Raw genomic sequence first — 19885 nt, 5'->3', positions numbered from 1 at the left:
CCCTGTTAGCAGGCTCTGACCGATGGCTCTCGCTCATGCGCAGGCTGGATCCCCTATTAGCAGGCTCTGACCGATGGCTCTCGCTCATGCGAAGGCTGGATCCCCTGTTAGCAGGCTCTGACCGATGGCTCTCGCTCATGCGCAGGCTGGATCCCCTGTTAGCAGGCTCTGACCGATGGGCCTCGCTCATGCACAGGCTGGATCCCCTGTTAGCAGGCTCTGACCGATGGCTCTCGCTCATTCGCAGGCTGGATCCCCTGTTAGCAGGCTCTGACCGATGGGCCTCGCTCATGCGCAGGCTGGATCCCCTATTAGCAGGCTCTGACCGATGGGCCTCGCTCATGCGCAGACTGGCTCCCCTGTTAGCAGGCTCTGACCGATGACTCTCGCTCATGCACAGGCTGGATCCCCTGTTAGCAGGCTCTGACCGATGGCTCTCGCTCATGCGCAGGCTGGCTCCCCTGTTAGCAGGCTCTGACCGATGGCTCTCGCTCATGCACAGTACGGAGCTGCCTGTTATTAGGCTCTGACCGATGGCTCTCGCTCATGCACAGGCTGGATCCCCTGTTAGCAGGCTCTGACCGATGGCTCTCGCTCATGCACAGGCTGGATCCCCTGTTAGCAGGCTCTGACCGATGGCTCTTGCTCATGCGCAGGCTGGCTCCCCTGTTAGCAGGCTCTGACCGATGGCTCTCGCTCATGCACACTCTGGCTCCCCTGTTAGCAGGCTCTGACCGATGGGCCTCGCTCATGCGCAGGCTGGATCCCCTGTTAGCAGGCTCTGACCGATGGCTCTCGCTCATGCGCAGGCTGGATCCCCTGTTAGCAGGCTCTGACCGATGGCTCTCGCTCATGCACAGGCTGGATCCCCTGTTAGCAGGCTCTGACCGATGGCTCTCGCTCATGCGCAGGCTGGATCCCCTATTAGCAGGCTCTGACCGATGGCTCTCGCTCATGCGAAGGCTGGATCCCCTGTTAGCAGGCTCTGACCGATGGCTCTCGCTCATGCGCAGGCTGGATCCCCTGTTAGCAGGCTCTGACCGATGGGCCTCGCTCATGCACAGGCTGGATCCCCTGTTAGCAGGCTCTGACCGATGGCTCTCGCTCATTCGCAGGCTGGATCCCCTGTTAGCAGGCTCTGACCGATGGGCCTCGCTCATGCACAGGCTGGATCCCCTGTTAGCAGGCTCTGACCGATGGCTCTTGCTCATGCGCAGGCTGGCTCCCCTGTTAGCAGGCTCTGACCGATGGCTCTCGCTCATGCGCAGGCTGGCTCCCCTGTTAGCAGGCTCTGACCGATGGCTCTCGCTCATGCGCAGGCTGGATCCCCTGTTAGCAGGCTCTGACCGATGGCTCTCGCTCATGCACAGGCTGGATCCCCTGTTAGCAGGCTCTGACCGATGGCTCTCGCTCATGCGCAGGCTGGCTCCCCTGTTAGCAGGCTCGGACCGATGGCTCTCGCTCATGCGCAGGCTGGCTCCCCTGTTAGCAGGCTCGGACCGATGGCTCTCGCTCATGCGCAGGCTGGCTCCCCTGTTAGCAGGCTCGGACCGATGGCTCTTGCTCATGCGCAGGCTGGCTCCCGTTAGCAGGCTCTGACCGATGGCTCTCGCTCATGCGCAGGCTGGCTCCCCTGTTAGCAGGCTCTGACCGATGGCTCTCGCTCATGCGCAGGCTGGCTCCCCTGTTAGCAGGCTCTGACCGATGGCTCTCGCTCATGCGCAGGCTGGCTCCCCTGTTAGCAGGCTCTGACCGATGGCTCTCGCTCATGCGCAGGCTAGATCCCCTGTTAGCAGGCTCTGACCGATGGGCTCTCGCTCATGCGCAGGCTGGATCCCCTATTAGCAGGCTCTGACCGATGGGCCTCGCTCATGCGCAGACTGGCTCCCCTGTTAGCAGGCTCTGACCGATGGCTCTCGCTCATGCGCAGGCTGGCTCCCCTGTTAGCAGGCTCTGACCGATGGCTCTCGCTCATGCGCAGGCTGGCTCCCCTGTTAGCAGGCTCTGACCGATGGCTCTCGCTCATGCACAGGCTGGCTCCCCTGTTAGGCTCTGACCGATGGCTCTCGCTCATGCGCAGGCTGGATCCCCTGTTAGGCTCTGACCGATGGCTCTCGCTCATGCGCAGGCTGGATCCCCTGTTAGCAGGCTCTGACCGATGGGCCTCGCTCATGCACAGGCTGGATCCCCTGTTAGCAGGCTCTGACCGATGGCTCTCGCTCATGCGCAGGCTGGCTCCCCTGTTAGCAGGCTCTGACCGATGGCTCTCGCTCATGCGCAGGCTGGCTCCCCTGTTAGCAGGCTCTGACCGATGGCTCTCGCTCATGCGCAGGCTGGCTCCCCTGTTAGCAGGCTCTGACCGATGGCTCTCGCTCATGCGCAGGCTGGCTCCCCTGTTAGCAGGCTCTGACCGATGGCTCTCGCTCATGCGCAGGCTAGATCCCCTGTTAGCAGGCTCTGACCGATGGGCTCTCGCTCATGCGCAGGCTGGATCCCCTATTAGCAGGCTCTGACCGATGGGCCTCGCTCATGCGCAGACTGGCTCCCCTGTTAGCAGGCTCTGACCGATGGCTCTCGCTCATGCGCAGGCTGGCTCCCCTGTTAGCAGGCTCTGACCGATGGCTCTCGCTCATGCGCAGGCTGGCTCCCCTGTTAGCAGGCTCTGACCGATGGCTCTCGCTCATGCACAGGCTGGCTCCCCTGTTAGGCTCTGACCGATGGCTCTCGCTCATGCGCAGGCTGGATCCCCTGTTAGGCTCTGACCGATGGCTCTCGCTCATGCGCAGGCTGGATCCCCTGTTAGCAGGCTCTGACCGATGGGCCTCGCTCATGCACAGGCTGGATCCCCTGTTAGCAGGCTCTGACCGATGGCTCTCGCTCATGCGCAGGCTGGCTCCCCTGTTAGCAGGCTCGGACCGATGGCTCTCGCTCATGCGCAGGCTGGCTCCCCTGTTAGCAGGCTCGGACCGATGGCTCTCGCTCATGCGCAGGCTAGATCCCCTGTTAGCAGGCTCTGACCGATGGGCTCTCGCTCATGCGCAGGCTGGATCCCCTATTAGCAGGCTCTGACCGATGGGCCTCGCTCATGCGCAGGCTGGCTCCCCTGTTAGCAGGCTCTGACCGATGGGCCTCGCTCATGCACAGGCTGGATCCCCTGTTAGCAGGCTCTGACCGATAGCTCTCGCTCATGCGCAGGCTGGCTCCCCTGTTAGCAGGCTCTGACCGATGGCTCTCGCTCATGCACAGGCTGGCTCCCCTGTTAGGCTCTGACCGATGGCTCTCGCTCATGCACAGGCTGGATCCCCTGTTAGCAGGCTCTGACCGATGGCTCTCGCTCATGCGCAGGCTGGATCCCCTGTTAGCAGGCTCTGACCGATGGCTCTCGCTCATGCGAAGGCTGGATCCCCTGTTAGCAGGCTCTGACCGATGGCTCTCGCTCATGCGCAGGCTGGCTCCCCTGTTAGGCTCTGACCGATGGCTCTCGCTCATGCACAGTACAGAGCTGCCTGTCTTCAGGAGCACTCGGGGTCTGAAGCCTCCTGCGGTGGGAGATTTGAATGGGGGAGCCCGCACTAGAATGAGGGGACCATGAAAGGAACGAGAAGGATCTATAGGACTCAGAGCCTCCCCTCTCCATAGCTAAGTATTGGTTTATTTATTTTAATGTCACTTCAGGATCAATGTAAATTGATACATTTCTTATTTCTGTTGAAATGAAGGAAAATAAAACAGGATAGAAATGGCCAGTGTAGTCTGAATCATAAAGTAATAAATTTTTTTCTTATCTCAAAAATTTGGGAGGTATGCCAAAATCATATTTATATATTATATTGGTAGTAATAATTCAGTATTTGTATATTAACTTTTCTCCTGGTGGACTCAAAGCACCTGTAGGGTGTGCTCTATAGACAGTAGCAGTGTTAGGCCAGAGCTGCGGCCTCTAGGGGGCGCTCTATAGGCAGTAGCAGTGATAGGCCAGAGCTGCAGCCACTAGGGGGCGCTCTATAGGCAGTTGCAGCGTTAGGCCAGAGCTGCAGCCACTAGGGGGCGCTCTATAGGCAGTAGCAGTGTTAGGCCAGAGGTGCAGCCACTAGGAGGTGCTCTATAGGCAGTAGCAGTGTTAGACCAGAGCTGCAGCCACTAGGGGGCGCTCCATAGGCAGTAGCAGTGTTAGGCCAGAGCTGCAGCCACTAGGGGGTGCTCTATAGGCAGTAGCAGTGTTAGGCCAGAGCTGCAGCCACTAGGGAGTGCTCTATAGGCAGTAGCAGTGTTAGACCAGAGCTGCAGCCACTAGGGGGCGCTCTATAGGCAGTAGCAGTGTTAGGCCAGAGCTGCAGCCACTAGGGAGCGCTCTATAGGCAGTAGCAGTGTAAGGCCAGAGCTGCAGCTACTAGGGAGCGCTCTATAGGCAGTAGCAGTGTTAGGCCAGAGCTGCAGCCACTAGGGGGTGCTCTATAGGCAGTAGCAGTGTTAGACCAGAGCTGCAGCCACTAGAGGGAGCTCTATAGGCTGTAGCAGTGTTACACCAGAGCTGCAGCCACTAGGGGGCGCTCTATAGGCAGTAGCAGTGTTAGGCCAGAGCTGCAGCCACTAGGGAGCGCTCTATAGGCAGTAGCAGTGTTAGGCCAGAGCTGCAGCCACTAGGGGGTGCTCTATAGGCAGTAGCAGTGTTAGACCAGAACTGCAGCCACTAGGGGGCGCTCTATAGGTAGTAGCAGTGTTAGGCCAGAGCTGCAGCCACTAGGGGGCGCTCTATAGGCAGTAGCAGTGTTAGGCCAGAGCTGCAGCCACTAGGGGGCGCTCTATAGGCAGTAGCAGTGTTAGGCCAGAGCTGCAGCCACTAGGGGGTGCTCTATAGGCAGTAGCAGTGTTAGACCAGAGCTGCAGCCACTAGGGGGCGCTCTATAGGCAGTAGCAGTGTTAGGCCAGAGCTGCAGCCACTAGTGGGTGCTCTATAGGTACTAGCAGTGTTAGGCAAGAGCTGCAGCCACTAGGGGGCGCTCTATAGACAGTAGCAGTGTTAGGCCAGAGCTGCAGTCACTAGGGGGCGCTCTATAGGCAGTAGCAGTGTTAGTACAGAGCTGCAGCCACTAGAGGGAGCTCTATAGGCTGTAGCAGTGTTACACCAGAGCTGCAGCCACTAGGGGGCGCTCTATAGGCAGTAGCAGTGTTAGGCCAGAGCTGCAGCCACTAGGGAGCGCTCTATAGGCAGTAGCAGTTTTAGGCCAGAGCTGCAGCCACTAGGGGGTGCTCTATAGGCAGTAGCAGTGTTAGACCAGAGCTGCAGCCACTAGGGGGCGCTCTATAGGTAGCAGCAGTGTTAGGCCAGAGCTGCAGCCACTAGGGGGCGCTCTATAGGCAGTAGCAGTGTTATGCTAGAGCTGCAGCCACTAGGGGGCGCTCTATAGGCAGTAGCAGTGTTAGGCCAGAGCTGCAGCCACTAGGGGGCGCTCTATAGACAGTAGCAGTGTTAGGCCAGAGCTGCAGCCACTAGGGGGCGCTCTATAGGCAGTAGCAGTGTTAGGCCAGAGCTGCAGCCACTAGGGGGCGCTCTATAGGCAGTAGCAGTGTTAGGCCAGAGCTGCAGCCACTAGGGGGCGCTCTATAGGCAGTAGCAGTGTTAGGCCAGAGCTGCAGCCACTAGGGGGCACTCTATAGGCAGTAGCAGTGTAAGGCCAGAGCTGCAGCCACTAGGGGTGCTCTATAGGCACTAGCAGTGTTAGGCCAGAGCTGCAAATCGTAATTATGTATAGGCGTAATTGTGAAAATGTATGCAAAATTATACGTACATGGAATTAGCTGATTGTGATCTTCACTAGTATAGTGTAAGGATCGCAGTCAGGACCATTTAGGGGCGAGGGAGGGAAATTTAAAAAAAAAAAGGATTTAAAAAAAAAAAAATTCCCCATTAGTGGCAAGAAAAGGAGGTAAAATAATTTTGGTGGTAAGTTGTATGGACGAGCAATAAAAAAGTGTGGAATTTCTGAATTATAAATAAATGGCCTGGTCACCAGGGGGGTGTAAACCTGTGCTTCTCAAGAGGTTAAAGTTAGGTACACCGACCCCTTCCCAGCTCTGCATAGGCTTGTGTATCATTTTATGCTGTATTTTTCAGGCAGTGCGGAAGAAGCATGTGCTGTCTGTGTTCCGGGCGTGTTTGGAGAAGAATCCCACCGCAGTGTCCGGTCTGCTGCTGAGTGATGGAAGAATCTGCGCTCATTTCATTGGCCAGCTGCTAGGTATGCCAGCCACACCCAACATTCAATGCAATGCTGCTTTATGTTAATGTTATTGAGCAGTCATACATGCTTACTTACCAGGAACAGGCTTATAATACAGCGCTGTATACATGCTTACTTACCAGGAACAGGCTTATAATACAGTGCTGTATACATCAACAATAACAATAACAATAATATTTATATAGCGCTTTTCTCCCTGGGGACTCAAAGCGCTGTGACCCTGCATTATGCAGTCTCAAAGGCTAGGGAAAAGAGGTGAGTTTTTAGCCTTTTTTTTAAAGCTGTCCAGAGAAGGAGCCTCTCGTACTGATTGTGGAAGTGAGTTCCATAGAGTAGGGGCTGCATAGGAAAAGGCCCGAGCACCAAATGTTAAGTGTATCCTGGGAATAACCAGCTTCATCTTGTTGGCAGAGCGGAGGGTGCGTGGAGGGGCATAACGTTCCAATAGATCCGCTATGTATTTGGGTCCCATGTGGTGTAGAGCCTTGAATGTCAGCAGGCAGATCTTAAAATTGATTCTCCATTTTACTGGCAACCAGTGAAGAGTTTGCAGTACTGGGGTGATGTGTGAGCTGCGGGGGGCATTGGCTAGGAGTCTGGCTGCAGCATTCTGTACTAGCTGTAAGGGGCGCAGAACCTTTTCTGTAGATTCGATGAACAGGGCGTTGCAGTAGTCTAGGCGGGAGGATACAAATGCGTGAACCAGGGCAGGTAGGTCTTCAGCTGGGATAAGGTGTTTGATTTTCGCTATATTTCTTAGATGGAAGAAGGAAGACTTGACGACAGCTGATACCTGCTGTCTGAGTTTTAGATTTCCATCCAGGATCACCCCAAGGTTTCGCACAGAGTCTTTATACTGTACAGTATCTCCCCCAATTGCTAGTTTGAGGTGGTGAGCGTTTTGAACTTTATCCATCATGTGTGGACCACCTACCACCAACACCTCTGTTTTGTCAGAGTTCAGCCTCAGCCAGCTGGTGTTCATCCAATTTTGTAAATCCACTAGACACGCATTTATGGATGCTGATGGGTCTTGGGTGCCAGGCTTGAAGGACAGATACAGTTGTGTGTCATCTGCATAACAATGGTATCCTAAACCATAGTTCTGGATTATTTTGCCCAGTGGGAGCATGTAGACTGCAAAGAGTAATGGTGATAGTACAGAACCCTGTGGAACTCCATAGGCAAGTGGCACTGGATTAGAGTAGTGTGTGCCCAGACATACTTGCTGTGTCCTGCCAGATAGGAAGGTCTGAAACCAGCTAAGAACAGTACCCCTTAGGCCACAGTAATTCTTCAGTCGCTGGATTAGTATTTCATGGTCCACAGTATCAAATGCTGCTGACAAGTCAAGAAGAATCAGAATTGAGCAATCACCCTTGTCCCTTGCAGTAAGTAGATCATTCATTACTCGGACTAATGCTGTTTCAGTGCTGTGCCTTTTCCTGAATCCTGACTGAAAAGTATCAAAGATGTTGTTATCTGTAAGCCTGGCTTCTAGCTGGTTGGCGACTGCTTTCTCGATAACTTTTGATAGGAATGGTAAGTTCGCCACAGGTCTGTAGTTGGTTACAGAATCAGGATCTAGTGAAGGTTTCTTCAGGAGGGGTTTTATGATTGCTTTCTTTAGTTCTTCTGGGAAAAGTCCACTTTGCAAGGAGCACTGAGTGATTTTGTGAAGTGCTGGCCTGAACAGCGCTGGGCACTGCATTAAGGATCCAGTTGGGCCAGGATCCAGGTCGCAGGTAGTGGGGCGGAGACTTTGAATGAGAATTCCAAAATCTTCTACACTCAGAGTGTCAAAGACTTGCCATGGTGGTACGGTAGTAGGCATATGCAACGTCCAGTGGTCAATTGATGTTGTTGGTGTAATGCTGGCACGGATGGTAGACACCTTGTTTGTGAAGAAGGCAGAGAATTCTTCACACCTTTCCCTGGAGTATGTGGTTGGGGCTTTTAGGCAGGAAGGATTGCAGAGTGATTCCACTGTGTGGAAGAGTTGAGCAGCTCTGTTGTTGGCTGTAGATATTTTGTGCGAGATAAAGTCTGATTTTTTCTTGGTTATTGCTTGTTGGTATTGTCTGAGGTGTTGAACTAGGCTAGATTTGTGCTCCCCAGTCCCTGATTTACGCCACTGTCTTTCTAGTCTGCGCCCTTTCTTTTTTAGATCCATGATGGTTTTGTCAAACCAATTAGCTTTCTGCTTTTTGGTTGCTGATTTGGTGCGCCATGGGGCAATACTGTCAAGTGTTTCATATATCGTGTTGTTGTACTGGGTTACTAGAGAGTTTGGGTCCATTTGACTGTGGATCAGATTTGTAAAATCCAGGTTGGCAGTTATCCTCTCCGGTGTTAATTTACTCAGGGGACGGGTTTTGATTGTTTCTTTAGGGAGCTGCTTGATGGGGTGATGTTCAATAGTAAACTGTATTATGTGATGGTCTGACCACACCACTGGGGTTACTGTTATGTTACTAATGTCCATTCCAAGGTGGAACAGTAAGTCTAGCGTATGCCCTCCTCTGTGGGTAGCTGATTTTACAACTTGTGTGAAGCCTAGTCCACCCATGAGATTTATTAGTTCATTTGCATCTTGTGATTGAGTGTTATCAGCCCGGATGTTGAAGTCACCAAGGATGATCCATCTCGGATAAGACAGAGCCAGCATGGCCAGAAGTTCTGGGAATTCCTGTAGGAAAGGGTCAGCATCTCCGGGGGGACGATAAACCACTAAAATTTTGAAGCCTTTACCAGCTGAGATCTGGGCACCTATACATTCAAAGGACTTTGTTGAGCCAACATTCAGGGCCCTGAGCTGCAGAGTTGTTTTGCCACAAATTGCTACACCCCCTCCTCTGCGGTCTCGTCTTCCCTCACTTAGGACTGAGTAATTGTATGGGATGGTTGCTTCCAATGTGGGGCCTGCATTGGCATCAATCCAGGTTTCAGTGATGCATGAAAAATCGCATGTCTGAATAAGGTCCGCAATAATGGCTGTCTTATTGTTTATAGAGCGGGCATTGCAGAGCAATGCAGTGACTGCATGGGGCTTAGCAATGGCGACTGGGTTCACTGCCGGGGTGTGACTGCATCTCTGACTAGGGACATGGTAACTTCTGCTACTTTCAGCCTCTGATTTCCAGTACACATCACTAGAGATCGCTGGAAAGTTCTTTTCTTTGAATGGACCTGGGTCCCTGAAGTTGGACTGAGACTGAGTGTGGCACTTTTTATGGGCCTGGTCGCCTTTTTTACCTCTGTGCGTTTTATTTAAAATCCCTAGAGATTGCAGCAAATTAGCTTGTTTTTTTCCAATGTGAGATGCAGCTCTCAATGGCCTGAGAGATAGTAAGAAGCTGGCTGTATAGATTAACATTGCTCTTTGGGAAGGAATGGGTTAAGTAAGCTCTTCCTTTGATTGTTGTTGTTTATCAGTGGGGGGAAGACAAAAGCAAATGCTGGCCTTCAGAATCTGCTAGAATAGGTGTGAAAATTCCATTGATATGCAGAAGCATGGGGCCTACTAAGGTTCACTTAGAAAGGCAATGGAGTCAATATAATTTCAGCCTCTGAATGCATTTAACCTGCTGGGCGGTCTGGACGAGCTCAGCTCGTCCAGTACCGCCGGAGCCTGCCGCTCAGGCCCTGCTGGGCCGATTTGGCTCAAATAAAAAGCAGCACACGCAGCCGGCACTTTGCCAGCCGCGTGTGCTGCCTGATCGCCGCCGCTCTGCGGCGATCCGCCGCGAGCAGCGGCGAAAGAGGGCCCCCCTAGCCGCCTGAGCCCAGCGTAGCCGGAACAAAAAGTTCCGGCCAGCGCTAAGGGCTGGATCGGAGGCGGCTGACGTCAGGACGTCGGCTGACGTCGATGACGTCACTCCGCTCGTCGCTATGGCGACGATGTAAGCAAAACAAGGAAGGCCGCTCATTGCGGCCTTCCTTGTTTATTCTGGGCGCCGGAGGCGATCGAAAGATCGCCTCCGGAGCGCCCTCTAGTGGGCTTTCATGCAGCCAACTTTCAGTTGGCTGCATGAAATAGTTTTTTTTTTATTAAAAAAAAACCCTCCCGCAGCCTGCCTGGCGATCTTAATAGAACGCCAGGCAGGTTAAAGTATTTGTACAGTCTGCAAAAACGGATTGCCAGCTGAAAGATATTACTGCTGTTTGAGGAAGGAGGATGAATTCCCTTACCTTGGGAAGAGGACTTGGGAAGGTAGGAGATCTGCTTGCTGTGTTGCATGGACATGCTTTTTATTGTGTTGGTTTGTTTGAAGCTGTGGACCTCATGAGTATCCAGGTGGAGAAATCCTATTCCATTGTGTGTCCTTGTAGGAGTAGAGAAGGCTTTTGTTTGTTTGTGTGGATTATCAGCTTCCCAATCCCATGCAGGACTCCAAAACCAAGGTCAGCTACACAGGACTTTCATGGTGAGTACAATCCAGCTTGTAACTTAGCCATCCATAAACTTCCACGTTTCCCAGAAGGTTCCAGTTGTAGCCAGAGATTTCATGGTGCAGAATCTGTAAGTATTTTTGTTCCTTCTGTGCATATATGTGATTAATGCTTCCCAGAGCCGAGACAAGGTGTGGAGCAGGTAAAAGGAGAGGCTGCCATCTTGAGCGCGCTCAGTATATGCTTACTTACCAGGAACAGGCTTATAATACAGCGCTGTATACATGCTTACTTACCAGGAACAGGCTTATAATACAGCGCTGTATACATGCCTACTTACCAGGAACAGGCTTATAATACAGCGCTGTATACATGCTTACCAGGAACAGGCTTATGATACAGCGCTGTATACATGCTTACTTACCAGGAACAGGCTTATGATACAGCGCTGTATACATGCTTACTTACCAGGAACAGGCTTATAATACAGTGCTGTATACATGCTTACTTACCAGGAACAGGCTTATAATACAGCGCTGTATACATGCTTACTTACCAGGAACAGGCTTATGATACAGTGCTGTATACATGCTTACTTACCAGGAACAGGCTTATAATACAGTGCTGTATACATGCTTACTTACCAGGAACAGGCTTATAATACAGTGCTGTATATGTGTTTACTTACCAGGAACAGGCTTATGATACAGTGCTGTATACATGCTTACTTACCAGGAACAGGCTTATGATACAGCGCTGTATACATGCTTACTTACCAGGAACAGGCTTATAATACAGTGCTGTATACATGCTTACTTACCAGGAACAGGCTTATAATACAGCGCTGTATACATGCTTACTTACCAGGAACAGGCTTATAATACAGTGCTGTATACATGCTTACTTACCAGGAACAGGTTTATGATACAGTGCTGTATACATGCTTACTTACCAGGAACAGGCTTATAATACAGTGCTGTATACATGCTTACTTACCAGGAACAGGCTTATAATACAGTGCTGTATACATGTTTACTTACCAGGAACAGGCTTATAATACAGCGCTGTATACATGTTTACTTACCAGGAACAGGCTTATAATACAGCGCTGTATACATGTTTACTTACCAGGAACAGGCTTATAATACAGTGCTGTATATGTGTTTACTTACCAGGAACAGGCTTATGATACAGTGCTGTATACATGCTTACTTACCAGGAACAGGCTTATAATACAGTGCTGTATACATGTTTACTTACCAGGAACAGGCTTATAATACAGCGCTGTATACATGTTTACTTACCAGGAACAGGCTTATAATACAGCGCTGTATACATGCTTACTTACCAGGAACAGGCTTATAATACAGTGCTGTATACATGCTTACTTACCAGGAACAGGCTTATGATACAGTGCTGTATACATGCTAACTTACCAGGAACAGGCTTATAATACAGTGCTGTATACATGCTTACTTACCAGGAACAGGCTTATAATACAGTGCTGTATACATGCTTACTTACCAGGAACAGGCTTATAATACAGTGCTGTATACATGCTTACTTACCAGGAACAGGCTTATGATACAGTGCTGTATACATGTTTACTTACCAGGAACAGGCTTATAATACAGTGCTGTATACATGCTTACTTACCAGGAACAGGCTTATAATACAGCGCTGTATACATGTTTACTTACCAGGAACAGGCTTATAATACAGCGCTGTATACATGCTTACTTACCAGGAACAGGCTTATAATACAGTGCTGTATACATGCTTACTTACCAGGAACAGGCTTATAATACAGCGCTGTATACATGCCTACTTCCCAGGAACAGGCTTATAATACAGCGCTGTATACATGCTTACTTACCAGGAACAGGCTTATAATACAGCGCTGTATACATGCTTACCAGGAACAGGCTTATAATACAGTGCTGTATACATGCTTACTTACCAGGAACAGGCTTATAATACAGCGCTGTATACATGCCTACTTCCCAGGAACAGGCTTATAATACAGTGCTGTATACATGCTTACTTACCAGGAACAGGCTTATAATACAGTGCTGTATACATGCTTACTTACCAGGAACAGGCTTATAATACAGTGCTGTATACATGCTTACTTACCAGGAACAGGCTTATAATACAGCGCTGTATACATGCTTACTTACCAGGAACAGGCTTATGATACAGTGCTGAATACATGTTTACTTACCAGGAACAGGCTTATGATACAGCGCTGTATACATGTTTACTTACCAGGAACAGGCTTATAATACAGTGCTGTATACATGCTTACTTACCAGGAACAGGCTTATAATACAGCGCTGTATACATGTTTACTTACCAGGAACAGGCTTATGATACAGTGCTGAATACATGTTTACTTACCAGGAACAGGCTTATGATACAGCGCTGTATACATGTTTACTTACCAGGAACAGGCTTATGATACAGCGCTGTATACATGTTTACTTACCAGGAACAGGCTTATAATACAGTGCTGAATACATGCTTACTTACCAGGAACAGGCTTATAATACAGTGCTGTATACATGTTTACTTACCAGGAACAGGCTTATAATACAGCGCTGTATACATGCGTACTTACCAGGAACAGGCTTATGATACAGTGCTGTATACATGCTTACTTACCAGGAACAGGCTTATGATACAGTGCTGTATACATGCTTACTTACCAGGAACAGGCTTATAATACAGTGCTGTATACATGTTTACTTACCAGGAACAGGCTTATAATACAGCGCTGTATACATGCTTACTTACCAGGAACAGGCTTATAATACAGCGCTGTATACATGCTTACTTACCAGGAACAGGCTTATAATACAGCGCTGTATACATGCTTACTTACCAGGAACAGGCTTATGATACAGCGCTGTATACATGCTTACTTACCAGGAACAGGCTTATGATACAGTGCTGTATACATGTTTACTTACCAGGAACAGGCTTATAATACAGCGCTGTATACATGCGTACTTACCAGGAACAGGCTTATGATACAGTGCTGTATACATGTTTACTTACCAGGAACAGGCTTATGATACAGTGCTGTATACATGCTTACTTACCAGGAACAGGCTTATGATACAGTGCTGTATACATGCTTACTTACCAGGAACAGGTTTATGATACAGCGCTGTATACATGCTTACTTACCAGGAACAGGCTTATGATACAGTGCTGTATACATGCTTACTTACCAGGAACAGGCTTATAATACAGCGCTGTATACATGCTTACTTACCAGGAACAGGCTTATAATACAGTGCTGTATACATGTTTACTTACCAGGAACAGGCTTATAATACAGCGCTGTATACATGCTTACTTACCAGGAACAGGCTTATAATACAGCGCTGTATACATGCTTACTTACCAGGAACAGGCTTATAATACAGTGCTGTATACATGCTTACTTACCAGGAACAGGCTTATAATACAGTGCTGTATACATGCTTACTTACCAGGAACAGGCTTATAATACAGTGCTGTATACATGTTTACTTACCAGGAACAGGCTTATAATACAGCGCTGTATACATGCTTACCAGGAACAGGCTTATAATACAGTGCTGTATACATGCGTACTTACCAGGAACAGGCTTATAATACAGTGCTGTATACATGCGTACTTACCAGGAACAGGCTTATGATACAGTGCTGTATACATGTTTACTTACCAGGAACAGGCTTATGATACAGCGCTGTATACATGCTTACTTACCAGGAACAGGCTTATAATACAGTGCTGTATACATGTTTACTTACCAGGAACAGGCTTATAATACAGTGCTGTATACATGCTTACTTACCAGGAACAGGCTTATGATACAGCGCTGTATACATGCTTACTTACCAGGAACAGGCTTATAATACAGCGCTGTATACATGCTTACTTACCAGGAACAGGCTTATGATACAGTGCTGTATACATGCTTACTTACCAGGAACAGGCTTATGATACAGTGCTGTATACATGCTTACTTACCAGGAACAGGCTTATAATACAGCGCTGTATACATGCTTACTTACCAGGAACAGGCTTATGATACAGTGCTGTATACATGCTTACTTACCAGGAACAGGCTTATAATACAGCGCTGTATACATGCTTACTTACCAGGAACAGGCTTATGATACAGTGCTGTATACATGCTTACTTACCAGGAACAGGCTTATAATACAGTGCTGTATACATGCTTACTTACCAGGAACAGGCTTATAATACAGCGCTGTATACATGCTTACTTACCAGGAACAGGCTTATAATACAGTGCTGTATACATGCTTACTTACCAGGAACAGGTTTATGATACAGCGCTGTATACATGCTTACTTACCAGGAACAGGCTTATAATACAGTGCTGTATACATGTTTACTTACCAGGAACAGGTTTATGATACAGTGCTGTATACATGCTTACTTACCAGGAACAGGCTTATGATACAGCGCTGTATACATGCTTACTTACCAGGAACAGGTTTATGATACAGTGCTGTATACATGCTTACTTACCAGGAACAGGCTTATGATACAGTGCTGTATACATGCTTACTTACCAGGAACAGGCTTATGATACAGTGCTGTATACATGCTTACTTACCAGGAACAGGTTTATGATACAGTGCTGTATACATGCTTACTTACCAGGAACAGGTTTATGATACAGTGCTGTATACATGCTTACTTACCAGGAACAGGCTTATGATACAGTGCTGTATACATGCTTACTTACCAGGAACAGGCTTATGATACAGTGCTGTATACATGTTTACTTACCAGGAACAGGCTTATGATACAGCGCTGTATACATGTTTACTTACCAGGAACAGGCTTATAATACAGTGCTGTATACATGCTTACTTACCAGGAACAGGCTTATGATACAGCGCTGTATACATGCTTACTTACCAGGAACAGGCTTATGATACAGTGCTGAATACATGCTTACTTACCAGGAACAGGCTTATGATACAGTGCTGTATACATGCTTACTTACCAGGAACAGGCTTATGATACAGTGCTGTATACATGTTTACTTACCAGGAACAGGCTTATGATACAGCGCTGTATACATGTTTACTTACCAGGAACAGGCTTATAATACAGTGCTGAATACATGCGTACTTACCAGGAACAGGCTTATGATACAGTGCTGTATACATGCGTACTTACCAGGAACAGGCTTATGATACAGTGCTGTATACATGCTTACTTACCAGGAACAGGCTTATGATACAGTGCTGTATACATGCTTACTTACCAGGAACAGGCTTATAATACAGTGCTGTATACATGTTTACTTACCAGGAACAGGCTTATGATACAGTGCTGTATACATGCTTACTTACCAGGAACAGGCTTATAATACAGTGCTGTATACATGTTTACTTACCAGGAACAGGCTTATAATACAGCGCTGAATACATGCTTACTTACCAGGAACAGGCTTATAATACAGTGCTGTATACATGCTTACTTACCAGGAACAGGCTTATAATACAGTGCTGTATACATGTTTACTTACCAGGAACAGGCTTATGATACAGCGCTGTATACATGCTTACTTACCAGGAACAGGCTTATGATACAGCGCTGTATACATGTTTACTTACCAGGAACAGGCTTATGATACAGTGCTGTATACATGCTTACTTACCAGGAACAGGCTTATGATACAGTGCTGTATACATGCGTACTTACCAGGAACAGGCTTATGATACAGTGCTGTATACATGCGTACTTACCAGGAACAGGCTTATGATACAGCGCTGTATACATGCTTACTTACCAGGAACAGGCTTATAATACAGCGCTGAATACATGCTTACTTACCAGGAACAGGCTTATAATACAGTGCTGTATACATGCTTACTTACCAGGAACAGGCTTATGATACAGTGCTGTATACATGCTTACTTACCAGGAACAGGCTTATGATACAGCGCTGTATACATGCTTACTTACCAGGAACAGGCTTATGATACAGCGCTGTATACATGTTTACTTACCAGGAACAGGCTTATGATACAGTGCTGTATACATGCTTACTTACCAGGAACAGGCTTATGATACAGCGCTGTATACATGCTTACTTACCAGGAACAGGCTTATGATACAGCGCTGTATACATGTTTACTTACCAGGAACAGGCTTATAATACAGCGCTGTATACATGCTTACTTACCAGGAACAGGCTTATAATACAGCGCTGTATACATGCTTACTTACCAGGAACAGGCTTATAATACAGCGCTGTATACATGCTTACTTACCAGGAACAGGCTTATAATACAGTGCTGTATACATGCCTACTTACCAGGAACAGGCTTATAATACAGCGCTGTATACATGCTTACTTACCAGGAACAGGCTTATAATACAGCGCTGTATACATGCTTACTTACCAGGAACAGGCTTATAATACAGCGCTGTATACATGCTTACTTACCAGGAACAGGCTTATAATACAGCGCTGTATACATGCTTACTTACCAGGAACAGGCTTATAATACAGCGCTGTATACATGCTTACTTACCAGGAACAGGCTTATAATACAGCGCTGTATACATGCTTACTTACCAGGAACAGGCTTATAATACAGCGCTGTATACATGCTTACTTACCAGGGACAGGCTTATAATACAGCGCTGTATACATGCTTACCAGGAACAGGCTTATAATACAGCGCTGTATACATGCTTACTTACCAGGAACAGGCTTATGATACAGCGCTGTATACATGTTTACTTACCAGGAACAGGCTTATGATACAGCGCTGTATACATGTTTACTTACCAGGAACAGGCTTATGATACAGTGCTGTATACATGCTTACTTACCAGGAACAGGCTTATAATACAGTGCTGTATACATGCTTACTTACCAGGAACAGGCTTATAATACAGCGCTGTATACATGCTTACTTACCAGGAACAGGCTTATAATACAGCGCTGTATACATGTTTACTTACCAGGAACAGGCTTATAATACAGTGCTGTATACATGCTTACTTACCAGGAACAGGCTTATAATACAGTGCTGTATACATGTTTACTTACCAGGAACAGGTTTATGATACAGTGCTGTATACATGCGTACTTACCAGGAACAGGCTTATGATACAGTGCTGTATACATGCGTACTTACCAGGAACAGGCTTATGATACAGTGCTGTATACATGCTTACTTACCAGGAACAGGCTTATGATACAGTGCTGTATACATGCTTACTTACCAGGAACAGGCTTATGATACAGCGCTGTATACATGCTTACTTACCAGGAACAGGCTTATGATACAGTGCTGTATACATGTTTACTTACCAGGAACAGGCTTATAATACAGTGCTGTATACATGCGTACTTACCAGGAACAGGCTTATGATACAGTGCTGTATACATGCTTACTTACCAGGAACAGGATTATAATACAGTGCTGTATACATGCTTACTTACCAGGAACAGGTTTATGATACAGTGCTGTATACATGCTTACTTACCAGGAACAGGCTTATGATACAGCGCTGTATACATGCTTACTTACCAGGAAGAGGCTTATAATACAGCGCTGTATACATGCGTACTTACCAGGAACAGGCTTATGATACAGTGCTGAATACATGCTTACTTACCAGGAACAGGCTTATGATACAGTGCTGTATACATGTTTACTTACCAGGAACAGGCTTATGATACAGTGCTGTATACATGCTTACTTACCAGGAACAGGCTTATAATACAGCGCTGTATACATGCTTACTTACCAGGAACAGGCTTATGATACAGTGCTGAATACATGCTTACTTACCAGGAACAGGCTTATGATACAGTGCTGTATACATGTTTACTTACCAGGAACAGGCTTATGATACAGTGCTGTATACATGCTTACTTACCAGGAACAGGCTTATAATACAGCGCTGTATACATGCTTACTTACCAGGAACAGGCTTATGATACAGCGCTGTATACATGCTTACTTACCAGGAACAGGCTTATAATACAGTGCTGTATACATGTTTACTTACCAGGAACAGGCTTATGATACAGCGCTGTATACATGTTTACTTACCAGGAACAGGCTTATAATACAGCGCTGTATACATGCTTACTTACCAGGAACAGGATTATAATACAGTGCTGTATACATGCTTACTTACCAGGAACAGGCTTATGATACAGCGCTGTATACATGCTTACTTACCAGGAACAGGCTTATAATACAGTGCTGTATACATGTTTACTTACCAGGAACAGGCTTATGATACAGCGCTGTATACATGTTTACTTACCAGGAACAGGCTTATAATACAGCGCTGTATACATGCTTACTTACCAGGAACAGGATTATAATACAGTGCTGTATACATGCCTACTTACCAGGAACAGGCTTATGATACAGTGCTGAATACATGCTTACTTACCAGGAACAGGCTTATGATACAGTGCTGTATACATGCTTACTTACCAGGAACAGGCTTATGATACAGTGTTGTATACATGCTTACTTACCAGGAACAGGCTTATAATACAGTGCTGTATACATGTTTACTTACCAGGAACAGGCTTATGATACAGCGCTGTATACATGTTTACTTACCAGGAACAGGCTTATAATACAGTGCTGTATACATGCTTACTTACCAGGAACAGGCTTATAATACAGCGCTGTATACATGCTTACTTACCAGGAACAGGCTTATGATACAGTGCTGTATACATGCTTACTTACCAGGAACAGGCTTATGATACAGTGCTGTATACATGCGTACTTACCAGGAACAGGCTTATGATACAGCGCTGTATACATGCTTACTTACCAGGAACAGGCTTATGATACAGTGCTGTATACATGCTTACTTACCAGGAACAGGCTTATGATACAGTGCTGTATACATGCTTACTTACCAGGAACAGGCTTATGATACAGCGCTGTATACATGCTTACTTACCAGGAACAGGCTTATGATACAGTGCTGTATACATGCTTACTTACCAGGAACAGGCTTATGATACAGTGCTGTATACATGCTTACTTACCAGGAACAGGCTTATGATACAGCGCTGTATACATGCTTACTTACCAGGAACAGGCTTATAATACAGTGCTGTATACATGCTTACTTACCAGGAACAGGCTTATGATACAGTGCTGTATACATGCTTACTTACCAGGAACAGGCTTATGATACAGTGCTGTATACATGCTTA

At 47.4% G+C, this 19885-nt stretch overlaps 1 protein-coding gene across 2 annotated transcripts in view; it reads left to right on the top strand.

Moving 5' to 3' along the window:
• Positions 1 to 19885, top strand: part of MEI1 (meiotic double-stranded break formation protein 1) — a 501764-nt gene that overhangs the window by 8170 nt on the left and 473709 nt on the right. For both annotated transcript variants that reach the window (XM_068254993.1, XM_068254992.1), the window contains exon 2: positions 6116 to 6239. In XM_068254993.1, the coding sequence (XP_068111094.1) occupies positions 6116 to 6239 (124 nt within the window). The remainder of the gene's footprint in view (positions 1 to 6115; positions 6240 to 19885) is intronic.

This window comes from Hyperolius riggenbachi, chromosome 9 (assembly GCF_040937935.1).
Source record: "Hyperolius riggenbachi isolate aHypRig1 chromosome 9, aHypRig1.pri, whole genome shotgun sequence".
In the NCBI taxonomy this organism is placed as follows: Eukaryota; Metazoa; Chordata; class Amphibia; order Anura; family Hyperoliidae; genus Hyperolius; species Hyperolius riggenbachi.
Note: the sequence above shows the minus strand (reverse complement) of the source record. Positions and strands in the feature narration are given on the sequence as shown.